Genomic DNA, 20,984 nt, shown 5'->3' with positions numbered 1-20,984 from the left:
TTTTCGTTGTTTACCCAGAAAAATTATAAACATCGTTATCTTTGAGACAAATCACTCAAGTTCTTCCACGCGTCCAATCGACTGAAAGTATGAAAAGTTAGACTACATGTATTCCATCACTAGCCAAAACAATATAAATCTTTAGGACGTCTGCAGCAATTATTGAAATAGCCAGCAGATATTATATCTTATTCAGTTTGGAAAAGAGAGAGAAAACTAAACTCACTGGCACATCGGTAAGAGCATCTCCAACATAGTGGAAATTTTTGGGTCCTATAAAAATTAAAACTATTATTCTCCACCTGAATATTTATTTCAAAACTTGGAGGCACAAATTACATTTGTTTTGGCACATAAACTTTGTTTATCTAGCTATGTAAACCTTAGAGGTCTCTAGTAGTTTGGTATAATTACTTGCTAAACGAATCTGGCAAGTTAATAAATGAAATAGCAACTTTAAATTTTGTTCCTCTCCAATAGTAATCAATAATAGCCTTATGAAATTTTAAATTTTATAATAGGGTCTAGATCTATTTGTTTTTTTACTAGAGTCGATCACGTCATTCATGGCGGTGGCCGTACATCACGTTAGGTCCTTTGCTTGGCCACGTGTTATTCAATGGCACCATGTAGAGGCATTGCTGCTCTGCCGTACAAGACAAATTTAAAGGCCGGATGGAGGTAGGGCTGTACCGGCAGCGAGCGACCAAAGACCGGCGAGTAAACAGATCACGCCAACAATATATCTTGCGGCAATAAAATTCTTCACGAAAGGTCCCATGAAAAAAGATCCACAGAATAGGGATAGGGAATTTTCTAGACTTTGGAAACTTATGAAACTTATTATGAGTCGAGAGGATATTTGAAAACTTTTATTTTTAAATAGCTCTTTTACCAAATTGTTGGAGAAGACTTTTTTTTTCTCTTTTTACTAAAAAGTAAAAAATAGGGAGTTGTTTAAATAGGAATGGGTTGCACACTTACGCTTATTGCCAGATGCCTATGTTCCTGCCTAATTCCGTTAGTGTGTCATCATGTGCTGTACGTGAAACTTTGCGAGGCAAGAAAGGCAAGTAAAACCTCGGCGACTGCAGTCCATGAGAGATGCTCGAATCGAGCGCAAAGGATCCGCAGCCAAGCTAGGCCGTCCCCGCGTCCGGCGGGAGCGCCGTCGCATGCAACCGCGCCGGCGGCAGGCGAAAACCGACGAACCGCCCTCGGGGAGTTGGTGGCGTATGCCTTTGACCGGGTCGTGGCCACCCAATAATAGGCGTTTCGTTAAAACCGTGTCCGCGCGCACGGCCGCTCCGCTCCCGCTGCTTTCCCTCCAAATCGCCCGCGCGGGCCCCGTCACCCCTGATGCGACGCCCTCCGCCCTCCGCCAGTTCCCTCCCCGCCCATCCCCGCCTCCGCCACCACCCGTCCCTCCTCCACACATGGCGGAGAGGGCCCTCCCGCCCGCGGTGCCGGCGTCGCCCGAGCCGGCCTCCTCCTCCGCGGTCTCCACCGCGTTCGGCTCGCCGCTCGAGCCCGTCGCCGCGACGACGGCAGCGACGCACGACACGTACGTGGTGCAGGTGCAGAAGGACCAGATATACCGCGTCCCGCCACCGGAGAACGCCTACCTCGCCGAGCGCTACCGGAACGAGCGCGGCGGCGGCGGCGGCAACAAGAAGAGCAGCGGCCAGGCGTCGGCCGCGTGCTCCCCGTGCGTCCTGCGCACGCTCGGCGCGCTGCTGGCGGCCGCCGCGCTGGTGGGCGCCGCCGTCCTCATCTCCCTCGTCGTGCTGCGGCCGGGCGTCCCGGGCTTCTCCGTCGACAGGATCACCGTGATCAACTCGACGCGGCAGCAGCGCGTGGACTTCGACGTCTTCCTCACGGCGGTGAACCCAAACAAGATGACGGCGCTGTGGTACAGGAGCGGCACGGTGAGGCTGACGCACCACGGGACGACCCTCGGCAAGGGCGACGTCGGGCAGCCCGCGGACGGCGGCGAGGACGCCATCGACTTCAGCGTGCTGCTGCAGGGGGTGAAGCACAACGGCCGCTTGCCCAAGGCGGTGGAGAAAGGGTTCAGCGGGTCCAGGGACCACCTCCCGCTCCAGCTCGCCGTGGAGGTCACCGTGCAGGTGCACGTCGGCGCGCTCGGGTTCGGGCAGAGGAGGCTGGCCGTGGACTGCGGGATCACCGCCGCCGGGCTGAGCAAGGACGTGCACATTGCGTCGCAGCATTGCAAGAGCAGCTTCCGGAACTGACGACATCGGGGGGCGCGGCTGTGGTCTGGAACTCTGGATCGTGCGTGGGAGGTGGAAATTGACGCCGCTCGGGGTCGGGGTCATGTTCATGTATGGCGCGCGGCGGCGTGGAATTGAAGCGAAATGGGGGACGGAAGATGGATCGATCGTGCTCGCGCCGCGCGCCTTATGTTGTAAAAATGTTGTGAAATTCTCGAGACTTTGATGTAAATTGTCACGAACTGAATCATGGCGTTTGAAGGCCGCCGGATCACAGCAACACGTACTATATGTTGCTTGAAAACCAGCAAGCACGGCCGCTGCGTCGGCCATCGAGTGCCTGACGTCCGACCGGAGCTATGGCAGGCACTGTTCACGTACAGATAGATGAACATGAGGCATCACGGTCACGGCATCACGCATCCATCCATGCTCGTGGATCCGAGTGGCCACCCGGTCCAGGCCTCCAGGGCGCTCACCGATGAGCTTATCGACGAGGGGTATTCGTCGGCATCGGGACGCCATGGATAAGCTGCGTAGAGACTTGCACGATACCATATTCTTATTCCAGGCGGCCCATGTGCAAACGGGAGCAAAGCTGTTTCGACTCTCTTTAGATTCAGCCCATGGGCCGGGTTATGAACGGACGAAGCATGTGCAGTACATACTAGATAACTAACCAGTGAATACTCCGTGTGCCTAAAAGTCAGTTTTCTTTAACTTTGACCAATTATACATATAATAATATTATTAGATAGATCGTTGAAAAGACTTTTATAATAAATTTATTTAGAGATATAAATATTGCACGCATTTTATACAAACTTAGTTAAAGTTAAGAAAATTATATTAGTACATATTCTATAACGACTTCTACTGTAGGATAGAGAGAATACTAATTAGTGATTATTACAGGTTACTGAATAAATTATAAAAAAGAATATTTTAATGAAAGACGAGCTAAACGTTGCAATGTTTTCGTGATTATTATTTTCGTGTTTGCACACAGTAGTATGCAGCTATGAACTCTTTTGCTAGTGGCCTAGTGCAACGTTCAGATCGGCAAACGCCAAGTTGACGCCACTGTCGAAACTCGAAACGGACCAGGGATTAAGATAGCAGGTCCTGTGTACTAATGGGGCAGGTTGCGCCCTACTTCGTACCGCACACTACCCAGAATTAATCCATTCTGTGTAGAGTGCAGACCTTACCAACGTACGGGAAACGTGAAACATGGTGAGGTTTCTTGTTTCGAAACGTCGTTGTGAATGAACATTCACGTTTCCATTGTAAGAGCATTTACGTTTCATAGTAAAAAACATTGTAAATAACTCTCCACATTTCTGTTCCCGCTCTATGTTCCTGTCTTCTTCCGCGTACGTGGTTGCTATTTTGCACAATGAACGAGACCACCGAGAATATTTTCCCGAGTCTCGCAGAGCGATGGGCCTTTCTAGTGGACTGGGCTCCCCACGTCATTATGATGGGCCTCTGCCGAAATCCGGAGGCTTCATTACGTCGGCGGTGGCCCGCCCGGCACACAGACTGATGGATGGCTCCAACACAGCACAGCTCTCGACGCCGTTCGCCGGACTTGAAGCCGGCCGAGGCCTTCTTCGTGTCCGACTGTCCGTCGGCAACTTCCTGATGGTGGCTTGACGTACGGCGCCATTGCAGGAGCGGGCCATGTCCTGACGGCTCATCCTTTTCTCTTCCATCCCTTCAGAGTTCAGATTCTTCAGAAGAACCGGGAGATCGGCTGAGATTGTTGGATTGACACTTGTCAGGAGATCGCGAGCATGAGCCTGGTCAACTATGGCAGTGTGGCGACTGACAGATACTTGAGCGCTGCCGACATGGCTTTGGGCACTGAAATAATACCCCGTGCGCCAGCTCCTCCTGCCGCCGTCCCACTCGCCCAGCCCCGGCCCCGTGACTGTGTTAAGAATCAGCATGGCATGCACGCACGCAAGCACATCTGCACATGCCTGGTTCAGTGTACCAATCTGCAGGAGCACAGCACAGGTTTTCAAAGGTAGGGTTCATGCACCATGAGCACGGCTTCACTTTCATTAGAAGTTCAGAGTTTCAGGTTCCACCCCATCATCCATCTTTCTGCACGCAGCTCGATAATCAACCAACAAGGGCTAGGCCAGCTACTCATAAATCAAATCAATGATTCATCTTTTATTTTTTTTCCTTTTAGTCTTACATTACAGTTACAGTAAAACAGCTTAGAACGGTCGGTTCCGATTGGATTCGCATTCGCATAGGATTCCTTAATTCTGACGTTTGGAGTTCGGCAGGTGACAACTGACAACCGAGCAAGTAGTCAATCAGATCAACATTCTCTGGCTCATACTTCACCGCACTTCCAGCCACAGACTCCAGCAAAGGCAGCTGTTTGTGCACCAATCTCGCATTGAAAACACGGTCAACAAAGCAAATGAAACCGAAAACGGCTTATGGAAACCTAGCATAGCCATGATAAAAAGCTTCGCAAAGCATGAACATCTGCATGCTTTTTACACAGGTCAATGCTAGCTTACCAAGCTATACACTGATATATCATGATCAAGCCTATTGCCTATACCAGCCTACGTGATTATACATACATTATCCCTACGAGGGTAGCCTTTTTCTTGCCAATTGAATCTTCTTGTCATGCCCAACTCTTGGGTTGGATTGTTGGATGGATCTCCCTTACATCCCCAACTCGATCTCTTTTTTCAACGGAACAATTCTTTTTTAATTTTGAACTAATCTTTCCATTAGCACACAATAACGCTGCTTTTTTCTGCTAGGTCTCTGGCCTTCTCTGAGATCAGCAAGACGAAGTCAACCCAAAAGCTACGCGCGATGGGCCATCATCACATTGGCAGGTGGCAACATAGTGGGCAACCCTGCGCAATCTCTTTGAGTGCGTCTAATTAATAGCGCCGCGTTGACATTGTGCGCGATAGATATTATGGGGTTGACCTGATCTGACAATGCCTGAGCATTATTAGTGCTTTTTCTGCAAGCTCTGCCTATCTACCTCCAGCCTCCACGAGAGGATATGCATAAGAAAATACGAATGGTCAATACCACGATGCGCTAAAGCATGAAAATGACCACAAAAACAAGCTGTGGATAGGCCATACTGATCTGTAAAGCGACATAAACCAGCTTGGATTAGCAGGTTGAGCATAAGCAGTTGACAAGTAACAAATGTATATATTATCTGGACCATGATCTTCATTTACACATATAATTAAAGCTTGGGATCTATGCCTAACATATACTTATTTCAATATTTTTATGATATTTTAGATAAAGAAAGCATTCATTACTTGAGTTGAAACAACTAACCTGAGGTCACTAAAATAGACAAGCCTAAGGAAAGTTTTCATGGAAAACAACATGCAGAATAAATCGCCACCCATGTGGCTGGGTAATACATTCCTTTATTGTCTTGTTTGTGCCGAGCATGTTCACTTAAGATTATGTGTCGAATCTGTCAGCCAGTGTTTTTTTCTCACAATAAATCAACGAACGGTACTTTCAATTTCAGTCATGTCTTTTCTCCCAAGTGAACAAGCTGATATATATTATACAAACAAGGCTATTATGCTCGTAGAGTTGTATTACCTGGTCATTTCTATCAACTCTATTAGGAATTATGTATAGCTAACACATATGAAGAACCGAGAACGGTGATGAGGGGGTTGAATGGGAGCCTTAAATTTTCTTGCGAAAACTTAAGCCACTATCCCAAATTCAACCCTAACAGCAAAGCACGTTCAAACTTGGACTCATGCAAACCAGTGGGATGGATCAAGCAACTCTCAAGAAACATGGCTGAGCAAACCAGAAAAGAACATGAGATGAACCATCAAGGAACGAGCGAAACAGTAGCTTCTCGACAACACCGGTTGCCTCGGTGAGCACCGGTCACCACATGGGACAAAACTGGTGCTCTTGAGCTGAAAGAGATGAGAGTGCAACTCTTTGTAAGCCGTGACCGGTGTACCCTCACTTGTGCACACCGGTTACCATGGTGTGAGCGACTGCTGGTGAGGGTCGACAATGTAGCACGCACCTGTCACCACCGGTGCACTCAATAGGTGCACACTGGTCTTAGGGTTGTGAAGGGAAGAACTTTAAAATGCACTAGTGGTCAACTATGTCATGACCAATGACCTCGACTAAGGACTGGTGCTCCCGAAAACATTTGACCAAGATTCAAAATCAAATGATTTTTGGTCAAATCAAAACCATGGTCACAAGGAAGACGTTGAGCTATCTTTAAGAGATCTCGCCTAAGACTTAGCCAATCAACAGGAATTTCAGGTCTTGAGTAAAAATTTGGCTTTTCTCCCAAAAACAAAATTCGTCTCGATCTATGACCTCGTGTGGATTTAGATGAAACCACTTGGTGAATAAGATCAACACATGTCCTTGCTCGTCGTAGATCAACCGGAACCACCCCAAACCTTCTCAAATAAAAGATTGAAGCAAAGAGAGAACATGGAAAACCAAGATAAGAACACCATAAAAACATGAACTTAAATCAATGAACTCAGATCATTGAACCACGAGGACAACATGGAGACTAAGGCCACCATTCCCACTTAGATCAGGTTTACAAGGTTTGATTTACATAGATGAATGATTTGGCTAAAACATCTATGGATAACTAAAACAGTCTAGAAACACGGAAACGATGAAGTAAATAACTGACTGAACAGATAAGGTTGATTGGGGCAGCCCTCCTCTTATATAGATGCTATTACACATTCCCAATATCCCCCGAGGTAATTAGAGCAATCCACCTAACCCAAAGGATATTATATATGGTCCAACTCAGATATAAATGCTCATCCGACGCTCAAGCACCCTTGATAACTTAGCTTTGCCTCGATGGAAGCCTCGTGATGACGCCACGTGTCGCCTCTAATTTCCTCCACAACTACATTTGTTTGAGGCCCAAACCCAAAAACCGTCCACTAGTGGTTTTGGGGTACCAACCACTAAAAGCACTCACGAGTAGCATACTCCAAACGCTCGCTCACGAACTCGACATGTGTCACCGTCGTCCTTGACCACCCGGCCGTCAAGTCTTCCAGCGCCTCCACTTGACTTGCCCAACCATCATCTTAACTTGGATAACAGGGTCCACTCTCGATGTACTCTTGCACTTGTCAGTGACCCTAGGTGCCATCCACCCACGGTCAGAGTCACCCGACTTCTCTAGTCCCTCGATCCAAGGCTTGGCGTTCGCCCTTCATCGCTCCCAGTCCATTGACACTATTGTTCACACATCAATACGTGCAAATTGGTTCAATTCAATAGTTTATATTGTACTTCCTGATTTGTTATATGTTAAATAAGATCATGCGATATAAACTATTGTGTTGAAATCAAGAAGTACAATAGAAACAAAACATTATCTACTTCAAGTTGAATATAATGTCCTTGGTACTTCATTGTTTAGCGATCATCTGTAGCATATCTCTGATTATTATATTTTCCTAAAAAAACATTAAATGAATGATTTAGTGTACAAGTTGAAGAAAAAGTATAATCTTTAAACTTTTACATCTTCAGTTTCAAGCCACTCTCTTAAAGTTGTCACCACGGTTCAGATAGAAATAAAAGTCTTCATACCACCAGATGCTCCACTATTCACTCTTACCACCTTTTTCACTCTTTTTAAGAAAACATATGCCCCTCATGTGCTAGGCATGGATGTATAGTCTGAGCTAATTTCTCCACTCCTAGTTTCTTCACTCCAAACTAGTTCAGAGCCGCAAGAAAATAATTAATGAGTCAATGCATAAATAGAGAGAAAAACAGAAAATGTGTAATAGTAATTCTTAGAAAATACTTACAATATCTTTTGAGGAAATGTTCTTAGCTTTGCAAGAACTTGACTGTACTTCATTGCAAAGAATGAGAGTAAAACAACATCAATACCAGAAACAACATCTCCATCCTCCTAGAAACTTAAAGGAGTACCCAAAAACACTAATACTATCAGTACGAAGCAAGGCTAAATCTCTACTCACATCGACATAGAAACTTGAGTATCAAACCACCAGTGTGAAACAGAGTGCTTATACTGGAACCCACCACCACGTTATCATTGTTCTTGGGCAAAACATGTTGACATGTCAGTAGAAGGCATGCGTTGGTATCAGCGAAGACAACAAAGCCATTATCATAGAACCATCGTTCATAGTCCAAGCATACACAAAGCCTTTAAGGTTATCAAATATAACTCCGCACCAATAATAGACCATAGTATTGGCCATTATGGTCCTGTAAAGGACAAGATCGAAAACTAAATTAAGCATAAAACCTATAATTTTATTATTTATCAATCGACTATTAGATGCATGTGATTTCATCTTAAATTTGCATAACACATATAAAGGATTGTATTTTTTGTTGTTTATCAATCAACTGTTAGATGCATGTAGACCATTAAAACAAAAATCAAAACATGAATTCAGATCATTGAACTACGATGAAAACAGGAGGTTAAGACCACTATTCCCCCTTAGATTAGGTCTACGAGATTTGATTTACATAGATGAATGATTTGGTTAAATCATTTATGGATCACTACAACATTCTAAAGACTAACAAGGATGAAGGAAATGATTGACTGAAGAGAAAATATGGTTGATTGGGACAACTCTCCTCTTATTTATAGAAGTTATTACATATGGGCATATTCCCAATATACCACTAGGTAATTAGAGTGAACAACCTAACCCAAAGGATATTATGGTCTAACTTAGAGATCTACAGATCCAATGGCCACGTACCCTTCATAACTTAGCCTCACCTCGACACAAGCCTTACAAGTTACAATAACGCCATGTGCTACCTCTCGTTCTCTCCAAAACCACACCCGAGTTTTGATGCCCAAACCTAAAAGTGTCCACCGATGGTTTTGAGGACCAAATCACCAAACCACGGTAGTGTACTCCATACGCTTGTCGTCTTCTAGTGCCTCCGCTTGACTTACTCCTCATGTACTCTTGCACTTGTCAATGACCCCTAGTGTTGGGTTTTGCTACGATACTTCCAAATAACTGTGGACCGTAGATTTGAATGGCAATAATCACATATTACCTCCTAAGAGGTAATAGGATAAATAATTTTATTTATTTTGAGAAATAGGAAAGGAAGCAAAATTTTAAGTAAAATGTCTATTAATTAGATCTAACAGGCATGTAACAACTTGAGGCATGCATTTGTATGGATGGTTCCTAGCATGTAATGTATTTTATGTCAACGTTAGCTATACCTAAACGTGAGTTGTGTTTTTGTCTAATTGTGACAAAATTAGAGGTGTGCTTTAGTTACCTAAAAGTTGGATCATCAACATGTTGATAACGAGAGCAGTCTTGAACACGTTGATATTTAAATTATTGGTAATAGAACACCATACCTTCTTTGAACGTGTTGGTATTTAAATTTTTTATTTATTTATATTCATAATCTTAAAATTAGTATTTTCAGAATTTTATAAATTTATGTTTTTTAACAACTAAATCAATGTCAAAAGCTTGTTTGTTGCCCATATATGGATGCACCTGCACTGTGCATGCAACGGCAGCATATACTCCTGTACGGGTGCATTTAAAAAAAATCAGGGGTTGAGATTTAATTGAGATCTTACCTCCTATAAGATAATGGGTGTACCTTAGCAAGGTCCGCCTTAGTTAGTTCAACAATTCAACCCAAAGCGCTACTCACGTTGACAATCACTCATCATAAACTGAACTATATGTATATCGACCATATGTTCATAACATTGTTGTACCAACTCGGTTATAAGAGCCTTAAAGCCAAAAAAAAAATCATGCTTAGGAAATGCGTATAGCTAACACGTTGTTGTACTACCACGTGTACCAACTCTTGTATATGGCTATATATTTGAAAGGTACCCCCACAATGGATGTGTGGTGTTACCCAGACCATTATCTCAAGTGTTGTTTTACATTTACCTTCATAAAACTATCCTAAGTGTGAGTCTCCATTTCCACTCCACCTAAGATAAAAGCTTCAAAGCCTAAGCATTTCAGCTGTGCCGGATCAACGGTTGTCATATCCCAATGAGAAAATAGTAGCTTTGTTAGCTGAACAGCTTTTTTCAAAGCTTAATATCTTTCAATGCTTCACAGACTATACGCAGCTACTAATCAAGCTCAAGTTCTCCAATGAACCAAAGACAGAGCTAACTGACAATTAACGCGTTTATCAAGGTTCATGCATCAACCAAAAGGTAAACAAAATGTTTGATAGAAGCGACAAAGTTACACTGAACTGTACAATGAACTTTGAGACGAACCATGTCTGTTGTGGTGATTAGCTGCTCAATTAATACCTGGTTTTCTCCTTCTGGGGAATTGGGTTAGCATTATATTAAGCAAAAGCAACGTTGTGGTAACGTGGAGTACTGACTTCCCCCACATGATACTCTGGTCCTTTTAAACGAGGAACAAGCGAAAAAAGAGATCCAGATGCTTTTTCCTCCTGTGCAGCAACAGATAGAGATACAATAATCCAGTACCGTTCCAAATAAGATAATAAATATGTGCGCTGCAATGACCAGTGCAAAAATCAGTACCAAGATCAGAGGGAAACATCGCACATTTCATATAAGTAACCTTAATTTTTGAGTTAACAAATTACAGTTAAAATAGCTAAAAAGATTCAGTACTTCATAAGCGGAGAATGTTTTAAAAGTCGTTTGAGAATATCTTTCTGCATAGAAAGGAGAATATTTTAAAGTGGTTTCAGAATATCTTTTTGCACAGGAACTTTTCACATAGAGTCAAAGCTTTGTTAGTTCTGTGATAAATAAAGACAATTAAAATATCGTATGAATTTTGAATTGCATTTTAACATAATAAAAAAATGTTTATGAAAATGGAATTGCAAGGTTTACATCAGTGTAAAGGCAAAGCAATTCCATGTTAAAGTAGTTCATATTCATATTTGCAGTGATGCAGCCTAACACTCACCTTATTGCATTATATTTGGCACTTCTAGACTAGCTTATTCCTAATTGAAATGTGCTTCTTCTCATTGCTAGTATTGCTAAAGGGTGCTACAGTGAATCTTCTTGTAAAGCCGTAAAGGTCATGAATCTCATACTGTATGTGTAAATCAACTTTCATTGTTTTTTTCCTAGCAATATATTTATTCGATCTCATTTAATTTCAGATATACTGAGCAGTAACAGAAGTGCAGCACAAAAAACAGTAAACGTCATAACAGTGTGTCTATATACATGAAACCTGTTGGATGCAGACTGCTAGTAATTTCATCAAAATAATACAAAGTAGTGAGACCTCCATCCTGGCAATGCCGTTCAAAAAAGCAAGCAGACCAGGGTTGATGCTAGACATGATCAAACCCGAAACCTAAACCAACAAGTACCTAAACATCAAGACACCACTTTAATATCCTTTGGTCTGTGAAGTACAGAGCAAGCAAGAACAGCTTGATCAAGAGCTGGGGAGACAAGACGAGCAAAGCCATCGCATTATGAAATCAGGATGGAGTCCCAGTCGATCTCCAGGGACGGGTACTTGCGCAGGTGGAAGCTCTCGGACTCGTCCCATGGCGCTTCTGAGAAGTCGAGTAGTTGCATCTCTGGCACCACGTCGGAGGACCCAGTCGAGGACACGTCGCCGTCTGCGGAAAACGAGCTCTCGGAGCCGGAGCAGCCCGGCTCGCTCTTGACGTGTGGGCTCGCCGAGGAGAGAGAGCTCGGGGTGGTTGTCGCCGTCGCCGTCGTGGCGTGGCTCTGGCTCTGGCTCTGGCTCTGGCTCTGGCTCTGGGGCAGCGGCACAACGACGTCCGTCGTGCCGTTGCAGATGGCGTGGAGCTTGGCGTCGACCGCGGCGTGGAGCGGCGGGCCGAGGTGCTGGCCGCCGCGCCTGAGCTCGGGGAAGTTGAGCCTGGCGGAGTCCCCGCGGAGGCGGAACGCGGCGCTGTCGTAGGCGAGCGCGGCCTCCTCGGCGGTGTCGAAGGTGCCGAGCCAGAGGCGGGTGCGGTTGCGCGGCAGGCGGATCTCCGCCACCCACTTCCCCCAATGCCGCTGCCGGACGCCGCGGTACAGCTTGGACACCGCCGGCCTTGAGGTAAGCGGCGCCGGAGCCTGCGGCACGCCCTGCCGCTTCATCTGCTGCGTGGTCACCGCGGCCAGCGTGGCGCCGCCCGCCGCCGGCCGGCGCAGGAACTGGAGTCGCGACTGCAGCTGGAGAATCTGTGCCGGAGTCAGCAGGCCACTACTACCGCCGGCGCCCAGAAACGAGCCCGCCGCCGCCGCCGCGCTCTGCTGCTCCACGCCGGAGCAGGGGTACGCGAACGAGATGGTCGGGGCCGCCTGTTGCATGGGCGGAGCAAGCGCGCGCACCAGCTCCTTGCTGTCCCTGTCCGCCACGCCATACAAGGCGGCGTTGCGGCCGTGCCAATCTATCGTCGTAGCCGCCATGGATTTCTTGCACGAATTCGGAAGAGGGAAGCCGAGAGAATCTAGAGAGAGATCTCGAGAGCGTAAAGAATTCGCGGGGCGCAGGCGCGCAGCACGGAGATTGAAGGCTGGATGAAGCGAGCAGTTCGATGAGCAAGAGCAGCCGTTGCGGGGGGCTCTTTTATAAGCGAGGAGGGAGTTGGTTTCGGCCAATGGGACGGCGCCAGGTGTCCTCGCTCGTCCTGCACTCGACACGTGTCGAGATCTTTCACGGCGAGGGACGTGCGCGCCCAGGCAGGTGCCGGTAAACGGTGGGTACCTGGCAGCCCCGGATTGGCTGAGAAGCGGTCTGACCTGGTAAGATGAGAGGGATCTACTCGTACTACTCCTAGCTGTCACATGCCTGAGCGTGCTCTACGGGTAACTTGTATGCTACGGTCTCTGAGCTGAAGAGTTTTAAGGGGCTGAAAATTTTTAAGTTTTCAGAACTGTAGTATTTTTGTTTTTATTTGATAAATATTATTCAATTATAGAGTAATTTGGTTCAAAAGATTTATCTCGCGATTTACAGATAAACTGTACAATTAGTTTTAATTTTTTGTCTATATTTAGTGCTTCATTCCTGTGTTTCAAGATTCGATGTGACGAGAAATTTTGAAAAAAAAAAAGTTTTTGGGTGAACTAAACAATAGCTAAGTATCTGGACGCCTGGAATTTTAAACAAGTCCTTTTGCAGCCAATCATCTCTCGGATCCGTTGTGGATCTGCACTTAGATTATTAGTATTACTGGGAGGGCGCGAGGCGTATCATCTTGTACGAGAAAACTACAATACTCAAATACAACAGGCTAGGAGTACACTAGATACGATTTGATGTAAAGGCAGCCCGAACCCGCCTGATTTGATGCGATAGGGTCATTCTTTTACGATCTTCTTTTTTTTTTCAGGGAAGTAAGGCCCTGTTTAGTTCCCTACCCAAAATTTTTTCATCCATCCCATCGAATCTTTAGACACATGCATGTAACATTAAATGTAGATAAAAAAATAAACTAATTACACAGTTTAGTTAATAATCGCGAGACGAATCTTTTAAGCCTAGTTACTCCATGATTAGCCTTAAGTGCTACAGTAACCCACATATGCTAATGACAGATTAATTATGCTTAATAAATTTGTCTTGCAGTTTTCTGACGAGCTATGTAATTTGTTTTTTTATTAGTTTCTAAAAACCCCTCCCGACATCCTTCCGACACATCCGATGTGACACCCAAAAAATTTTCGTTTCCAATCTAAACAGGCCCAAGGGCCATTCCGCAATCATGGCCGTGCTCCGGTCACAGCACAGCTGATTAGGACGCTGGAGGGGGTCTTGTCCGCACTGCACAAGCGGAATTGCGAGCGAAACGTAGGCCTTGTTTACTTCCGCTTCAAAACCTAAAATTTTTTCAAGATTTTCCATCACATCGAATCTTTAGACACATACATGAAGTATTAAATATAGACGGAAATTAAAAACTAATTGTACAGTTTGGTCGAAATTTACGAGACGAATCTTTTGAACATAGTTAATCTATGGTTGAACAATATTTGTCACATACAAACGAAAAAGTTACTGTAGCAATTTTACAAAAAAAATTGGGAAGTAAACAAGGTCGTAGTGTAGTATTCTAGCTTCTTTTCCGGACGAAAGAACGACGCGTAACAACCAACCAACATCCAAACAGTGACAGAGAGGGAGACTCAATTGTTGACCAGACAAATAAAGGTGGTCGTCACTCGTCACCACATTGCACAAATCCTTTCCCCTTCCTTCCCTCGGTGCTGCTGCTGCTGCTGCAGTCAAACAACCATCGTTGTGTGCTACGCTACGAGTAGCAGTATCCCAAGGCTGACACGTCCTCTCCTTTTTGGCAAAAATGCCAAGCGAGCGAGAGCATGAGCACGAGCGCTTGCAGCCGCGTTTCGGCGCGGAGAGAGAGAAAAAAAGCGGCTTTTGCGTGACTGACCCCGGCGATGATGGAATGGACGGACAGGGACACGGACAGGGACAGGGACAGCGCGTGTTCTGGCCGCCGCTGCCATCGACGCCGAGATCGAGTGGAAATGGAAGGGGAAAGGAAAGCGGGCAGGGCAGGGCAGGGCATGCGCGCCGGTTGAAGGCGTCCGCAGCCACAGAACGGAGGGCGGAATCGACGGGGGAATATTGACGTGTCGGACCCTCGGCGGGGAGGGTACAGCCGGCTACAGCCCCGAAAGAAAGAACCAGTCGTGACGAGCTTTTGGATCCGCGATCCGATCGATCCTTCCTGTGGATGGAATGGGACTGACACTCTCGGTGGGTCGAGAGGCGCCTAACCACAACATCAGCAGCCACTGCGAGGGGGGGTTAGTTTGGCTTAAAAGGGCTTTTGTCTGCGTCTTGGAGCCCCGAATCAAATCAAATCTGGCTCCTGTGGGTACGACTACGATACGATGGGATGGACAGAGCGAAAGCAAATCTGGTTGCTGTGGTAGGATACGACGGGACGGACAGAATGTGGCACGACACCCTCGACACTGTAGGCATTCCATAACATAACATAACATAACACGAGAGTTCTTGAGAAGCCAACTCTGGATACCGTTTCCGTGTGGTTTGTTGCAAGGCTACAGGTTTGGTAGCCTCGGCAGCACGGCTCGTACAGTGCGTGACCTTTCCACAAGGCCACGGAGGGAGACACCAAAACGTCACCAAATAGTCAAGTGATGCGCCTAGAGAAACGTCTCGAGGCAGCTTGAAACGTCTCGACGCAAGCTGTGGATCTCGCGTGGTATGTAGAGCGCCAGGATGAACAGGTACGGTGGTAGCCTGAACAGCACGGTTCCTACAGTACACATGAACTTCAATCATGAGCCGAGCCGAGAGATTCGCCAGGCAAGGATTTCTAGACAAGGATTATATATTAAAGAAACATCTCGAAGCAAACAGCAGAGGACCACCAACAACTAAACCACTTCGTTTCGTGACCTATTTCCAGGAATTAGAGAAATCACGGTCTAACACTTAGGCCACGGCTAGAACAAGGCCCACCAAGCAGCCATCATCTCCTATTATATTATAATAAGATAAGAAAAGAATGTGCAAAAACAGAAGCAGAAAAGGTGAGCGGTCTGCAACACTTATCAGTTTATTTTAGTGCCTTGTGCATCCACAAAACGGTCATCCAAAGCTGGGTCTATGTGGTCTAACATTATATGGCTGCCGTGGAGATAATGTTATAAAGTATGGGTTAAGAATAACTATTACGTGCGGATGATAACATTTTAAATGAACTCGTGGCTGCAACTCCTCAACAAGATTAGTGGCCATTACGCTGCCCCGAGGGGGGGAATTAGGGCCTAGTGATGCAGCAGCCAAACTGGCAACAGGCTAATCATGCACTGCACGAAATGGTTAGGTCTTCATGCCCTATCAGGAAACATGTGACAAATTTGGTGACGGCATGCAGCTCAGCACACCTCAGACGATATAACTAAACTAGTCAACACACTACAAGTAGCATGATAAAAGATCAGGAAGAAACAGAGTATGACGAAAAGGACAATTGACCTCTCACCACTTTGCGCATCATTCACTACCGTAGAAACCACAAAGTAGTCACAATGGTCCCACATATATAGAACCTCAAAAGGCTCAAACTAAAACAACTCTTCTACTACAAAATATAAGTGGTCCAGACACAAGGTTGGACATTTTCCGGTTAATCACCACATGCCGCTCTAGTAAAACAGCCCTCGGCCCTTCACATGATAATATTACTTTACATGTGAAAATTGTGACCAAGAAAAAACATTCAAGGCAAGGAAACACGGTTCCTAAGATACACACAGAAATACAATTTCTAAGACTCAAGACAGACAACCACAGAACACAGACAAGAGTAGTCTTTGGCAAAGAGGTTTGTCAGAACAGGACATAACCTTTTAGTTGAAGAGTGCAAAAATGTTTATATATTCTACATCTAGGATAAGGTTTATAAAAAAATAAACTAAAGATAAGGATTAAGAAACTCAAGATAATTCATAAGAGACTACGTTGTAACTACCCTGACAGGGAGTTCTTCACTCTCAATAAGCAAGCAAATTTTCAAGGTTCAGGCCACCATATAAATATTGCAATCCATTATCCTTTAGCTACCAAGTTTTAGTGACTGAGTGGATGCCATGAATGTGTTTTGCATCAACAGTAAACTATTCACCGATCCAGACTGATCAGGTCAATATTTGGCTGGAACCAAATTGTTTATCTGTGTGCATATTATCTGTCAGTTCAATTCGATTAAGTAATGACTCAGAGTGAAATGATTCAAGTCAATCAAGCCTTCAAGGACAGAACTGTTCATATTTTAAAAAAATCTGAAAACATATATTAGCCTACAAGGACCTAAATAATGGAACTCGACATGTAGATTTTAGATATTTTTCTTACTGAATAAAACTGGCAGAAACTACATGAATAGGCAGGATATTCATCATTCTCAAAGGTCAAAACCACAAACATGGTTGAGAATAGAAATGGGACAGGAGACGCACAATTCATCCATAAGTTTGTAGACAGATGATGATTCCTCACTTTAAGAAACAGTATATTAATATGCTGATGTGCTCTGATTCTATGCATGTCATTTCAATGTTGCACATTTCAATTATCATAGTAGAGAAATATACATTCTTGAATAAAATGTCAAAGACTACCAGATTCAGTATATCTAATTCAACAATGCCCTCACCTAATGAACAAATACATTAGTTATATTGGGCTGCAAAAGAAGTGAAACATTACAGCAGCACATGCTGTGATTGAATAAGGGAGAAAACATTGCTCAAGATGGCCATGTAGTTGAGGTTATCTTTCTGCTACATAATGGGCAAGCTTCAATCTTACCTCTTCAAGCTCAACATCTTCCATAGCAGAAGACCATGAAGATAAGCAGAAATCAACAACGTGAATACCATTGTTTATTGGAGAAAAACCAGAAAAATTGGTAAGTCGTCCAAACTTAAGCATGTTTCCTAGATTTGCAGCAGATGGTTCCTCTGCAAACTTAAGCAGGATGTCTTTCATAGCAGAAGACCAGATAGACCTAGCCATCTTCAAAAAGCAGCACAAAGTTGTAATAGCGAGCTTAACCGTTCCAACGTCAGATTCATCTTTTCCACCTCTTCCATGGAAATCTGAACCTCCAAGTTTCAGAAGTCCATACTTCTCTGCTAATTCACTAAATCCTGTAAAGAGAAATTGTTTAATGTTATTTAAATATATCATAATGAGTAAGGATAAAAATATTCTCTATTGATAGAAGGACCAATATATGCTATAGATAGAGAAAGAGCTTAGTTCATGGCAAGAGTTCTCCACTCTATCACAAATCAGCATGAATTAAGTGTAAGAGACACACCATCAACTTTTCCGTCACTTCTGTAGACCTCCATACAATTAAGACCAGCACCTTTTAAAGACCTGATTATTGCATCTGGGTTCTTCAATGACCAAGGATGAGCAAGTGCAGAAATACCCCCAGTGCGACTAATTAACTGCACGACAGTCTCAGCAAATGGTTCACTTCCTCTGCCAGAAAAAAACACAGGCCTTGTGTTATTAACCAAAGATTTTTCAGCACAAGAAATGCTTATTTGGGATGACGCAATAACCTGGCATATGCAGGGCCATCATCACCGAGGTATTTGTTGAATGCTTGCCTTATATTCTCTACATAACCCGCTTCAACCATAGCCCTTGCTATATGCAATCGGCCAGGTGCCACTCCGTCACCAGCAATTTTAGTCACATGCTCCCACTTTATTGGCACCTTCAGTGTAGTTAGCTTTTGCAGCATGTTCTTTGCGCGTAAGTATCGCCCATCTCTAATGTTCAATAGCATGCTGTCCAACTCATCAGGTCTTGACGGACCACACATACCATAGTATGCAAGGATATGAACAGTCTCACCAGCACCAGCAACTTCCCTTATAGACAATGAAATTGAGTATATAATGAAATTGACATGAAACATCTGTACTCATAGTACAACAGTTAAAATGTTGTTTACAATACCATTTTAGCATAAAGGCAGTGGAGCATTAAAACAAAACTATTGCAGATCTATTGACAATGGAGTGCAAATGATAAGATGATTAGCTTAATAAATTAAGTGGCATTGCTGGTTTTCATTCAAAACACAAAGGAAGATCTTTTCGCTGAAAGATAAAAGGCACTTACCTTGGATTATATAGTGCACTGATTTCAACACCAGGAATTATTCTAATGCCAAACTTGGAAGCTGCTGACACAGCTTCTGGTATGCCAGCCATGGTGTCATGATCTGTTAGGGCGAGAACTTTCACCTATGCCACAAACATCATAGTTTAGTTGATCCTATTTTCGTTATTCAGAATCTACTGTATACCCCCAACAGGACATAACATTTAAGCAGCAGATGCAGACGACCATGACAGACATTAGGAGGTATATGGTATTTAGTGCAGGAAACATTTCATGGGGAAAAAACTACAAGGCCTCATTTTTTTTAATAGTGATTAGCCAAGAAATGCATGTCAGAAGATGACCGATTCAATCAAATTTAACTAAAATATTTATTTCCATATTTATTCTATTACCTCTTAGAAGGTAATAAGTCACCATATCCATCTAGATCAAACTAAATGGATGGTGCACAGTTATTTACTTATTTTGGTGTACCATAGCAACACCCATAAAGTATTCATCAGACAAGTGTTGAAACGTTAGAGGTAACAACTACCCTCTGAATTCTACAGCCACCAGTACAGCACTTGCACATACTACTACAAACAATGATAACCATAACCATGTCCCTTCTTTGTAATCAGATACGTACACCGGCAGGTACAACAAAATGTGCAGCATACCAACGCAGTGCTCGGATTAGCTTAGCACCAGAAAAGTACAAAAGTCGATTCCACATGGCACAGCACAACGCGGCCGACTAAACCTCAAAAGCATTTCCTCAAACACCTCCTGCGCAAACGGACTAGAGGTCAGGTAGAACTTCCTCACTTACCCCATTGCGATGGGCGCGCTCGACGAGCGCGGAAGGGGAGAGGAATCCGTCGCTGTGGTTTGAGTGGGAGTGGAGCTCAAACAGCACGTCGCCGCCGCGCGTAGCCAGGATCGGCAGGAAGTCGTCGGCGTCGGCCGCCGAGGGTTCTGGTGGCGGCGGCGCGGGGTGCGCCCAGGCGCGGACGTAGTCTAGGGCCAGAGCCTGGTCGGCGCTGGTTTTGGGCTTCTTCTTGTTCCTGCTCGGCTTCGGCTTCTTCTTGTTTCCCATGTCGGGGTTTTGGGAGGGGGCGAGCGGAGGCGCCTTCGCCTGTTCGCCCAAAGCAGCGAGGGAGGTTCGGAATTGGGGAAGAGGCCGGAACGGGGTTCTATTCTTGCGCACCGGCACGCCCGGTGCTGTTTCTGGAATTGCTTGACGCCTTGACTGCTGCTACGGAATTGCGTCATGATTCAAAATTTGAAAATATTTTGTTTGTCTCAAAGTTGGTGATTTGAAAACTGTTTGAGATGAATTTAGTTATCAGTGAACTGTGTGGGTTTTTTCTATAGATAATTAACCTATTGCAGTTAAATTCATCAACAAATTTTTGCCACAGCACTCGATGTGCCTCTTTCTTCGTCAAAAAATTGATAACTAGAAGTTCACGTGTTCTGAGTTCTCAGTATATCAAAAGCACTTTGAATTCGTTAATTGATATATTATATCAGACATGTTTTGTTTTGTTCGAATTTGAAAGTTTATCTGTTCGGCTGAAAATATTGTTCTCTAATTTATTGTGAGAAAAATATATTGTTGACTGACAGAAAAAATATGACTTAAAAAACAAGCGAACGGAGCCATATGGGACTCGCACAAATTAGGTCAATGTGAGAGTGCCTTGTATACGACGGAAATTTGTTCTCGGGGACGTAACGTTACATGTTGTTCTATGATCCATTTGATAATACTTTTCTAGACATTTTTTCTCTTAATTACTCTCTAGTTTTCTCAAAATAATTACATATACACATTTTTTCATGCCATCAAATGTACCAAAAGATTGAAAAAAATGAAAAGCACCAACTCATCTTAGAAAGACTGTTAGAATTCGACCAACACGGCCTTTTTTAGTTGAAACAGTGAAGTAGAGTCTATCTGGTATATTGGTATTGTTATATTTGTTCTAAATTAAATAGTTCCAGAATATTTTAAAAC

The 20,984-nt window shown here is 44.3% G+C and overlaps 3 protein-coding genes across 4 annotated transcripts; 1 reads left to right on the top strand and 2 right to left on the bottom strand.

Moving 5' to 3' along the window:
* LOC8081903 (NDR1/HIN1-like protein 13) lies at positions 1,098 to 2,523 on the top strand. The gene has a single exon (XM_002468311.2). It carries the CDS (start codon positions 1,098 to 1,100, stop codon positions 2,253 to 2,255), a length of 1,158 nt encoding a protein of 385 aa, XP_002468356.2. The 3' UTR covers positions 2,256 to 2,523.
* LOC8081902 (ethylene-responsive transcription factor RAP2-13) lies at positions 11,499 to 12,861 on the bottom strand. Its single transcript, XM_002465670.2, has one exon. It carries the CDS (start codon positions 12,733 to 12,735, stop codon positions 11,782 to 11,784), a length of 954 nt encoding a protein of 317 aa, XP_002465715.1. The 5' UTR covers positions 12,736 to 12,861; the 3' UTR covers positions 11,499 to 11,781.
* On the bottom strand, positions 15,284 to 20,189 carry LOC8081901 (5'-3' exoribonuclease). 2 transcript variants are annotated; one of them, XM_021451552.1, is made up of 6 exons: positions 19,794 to 20,189; positions 18,974 to 19,098; positions 18,406 to 18,720; positions 18,153 to 18,322; positions 17,639 to 17,979; positions 15,284 to 15,578 (listed from the first exon to the last, which is right to left on the bottom strand). In XM_021451552.1, the coding sequence occupies exons 1-6, from the start codon at positions 20,058 to 20,060 to the stop codon at positions 15,453 to 15,455; spliced, it is 1,344 nt and encodes a 447-aa protein (XP_021307227.1). In that variant the 5' UTR covers positions 20,061 to 20,189; the 3' UTR covers positions 15,284 to 15,452. The 2 variants fall into 2 exon arrangements, with proteins under 2 accessions (XP_021307227.1, XP_002465714.1); XM_002465669.2 differs by lacking the exon at positions 15,284 to 15,578 and having other exon boundaries at positions 17,327 to 17,979; positions 19,794 to 20,187.

This window comes from Sorghum bicolor, chromosome 1 (assembly GCF_000003195.3).
Source record: "Sorghum bicolor cultivar BTx623 chromosome 1, Sorghum_bicolor_NCBIv3, whole genome shotgun sequence".
In the NCBI taxonomy this organism is placed as follows: domain Eukaryota; kingdom Viridiplantae; phylum Streptophyta; class Magnoliopsida; order Poales; family Poaceae; genus Sorghum; species Sorghum bicolor.
Note: the sequence above shows the minus strand (reverse complement) of the source record. Positions and strands in the feature narration are given on the sequence as shown.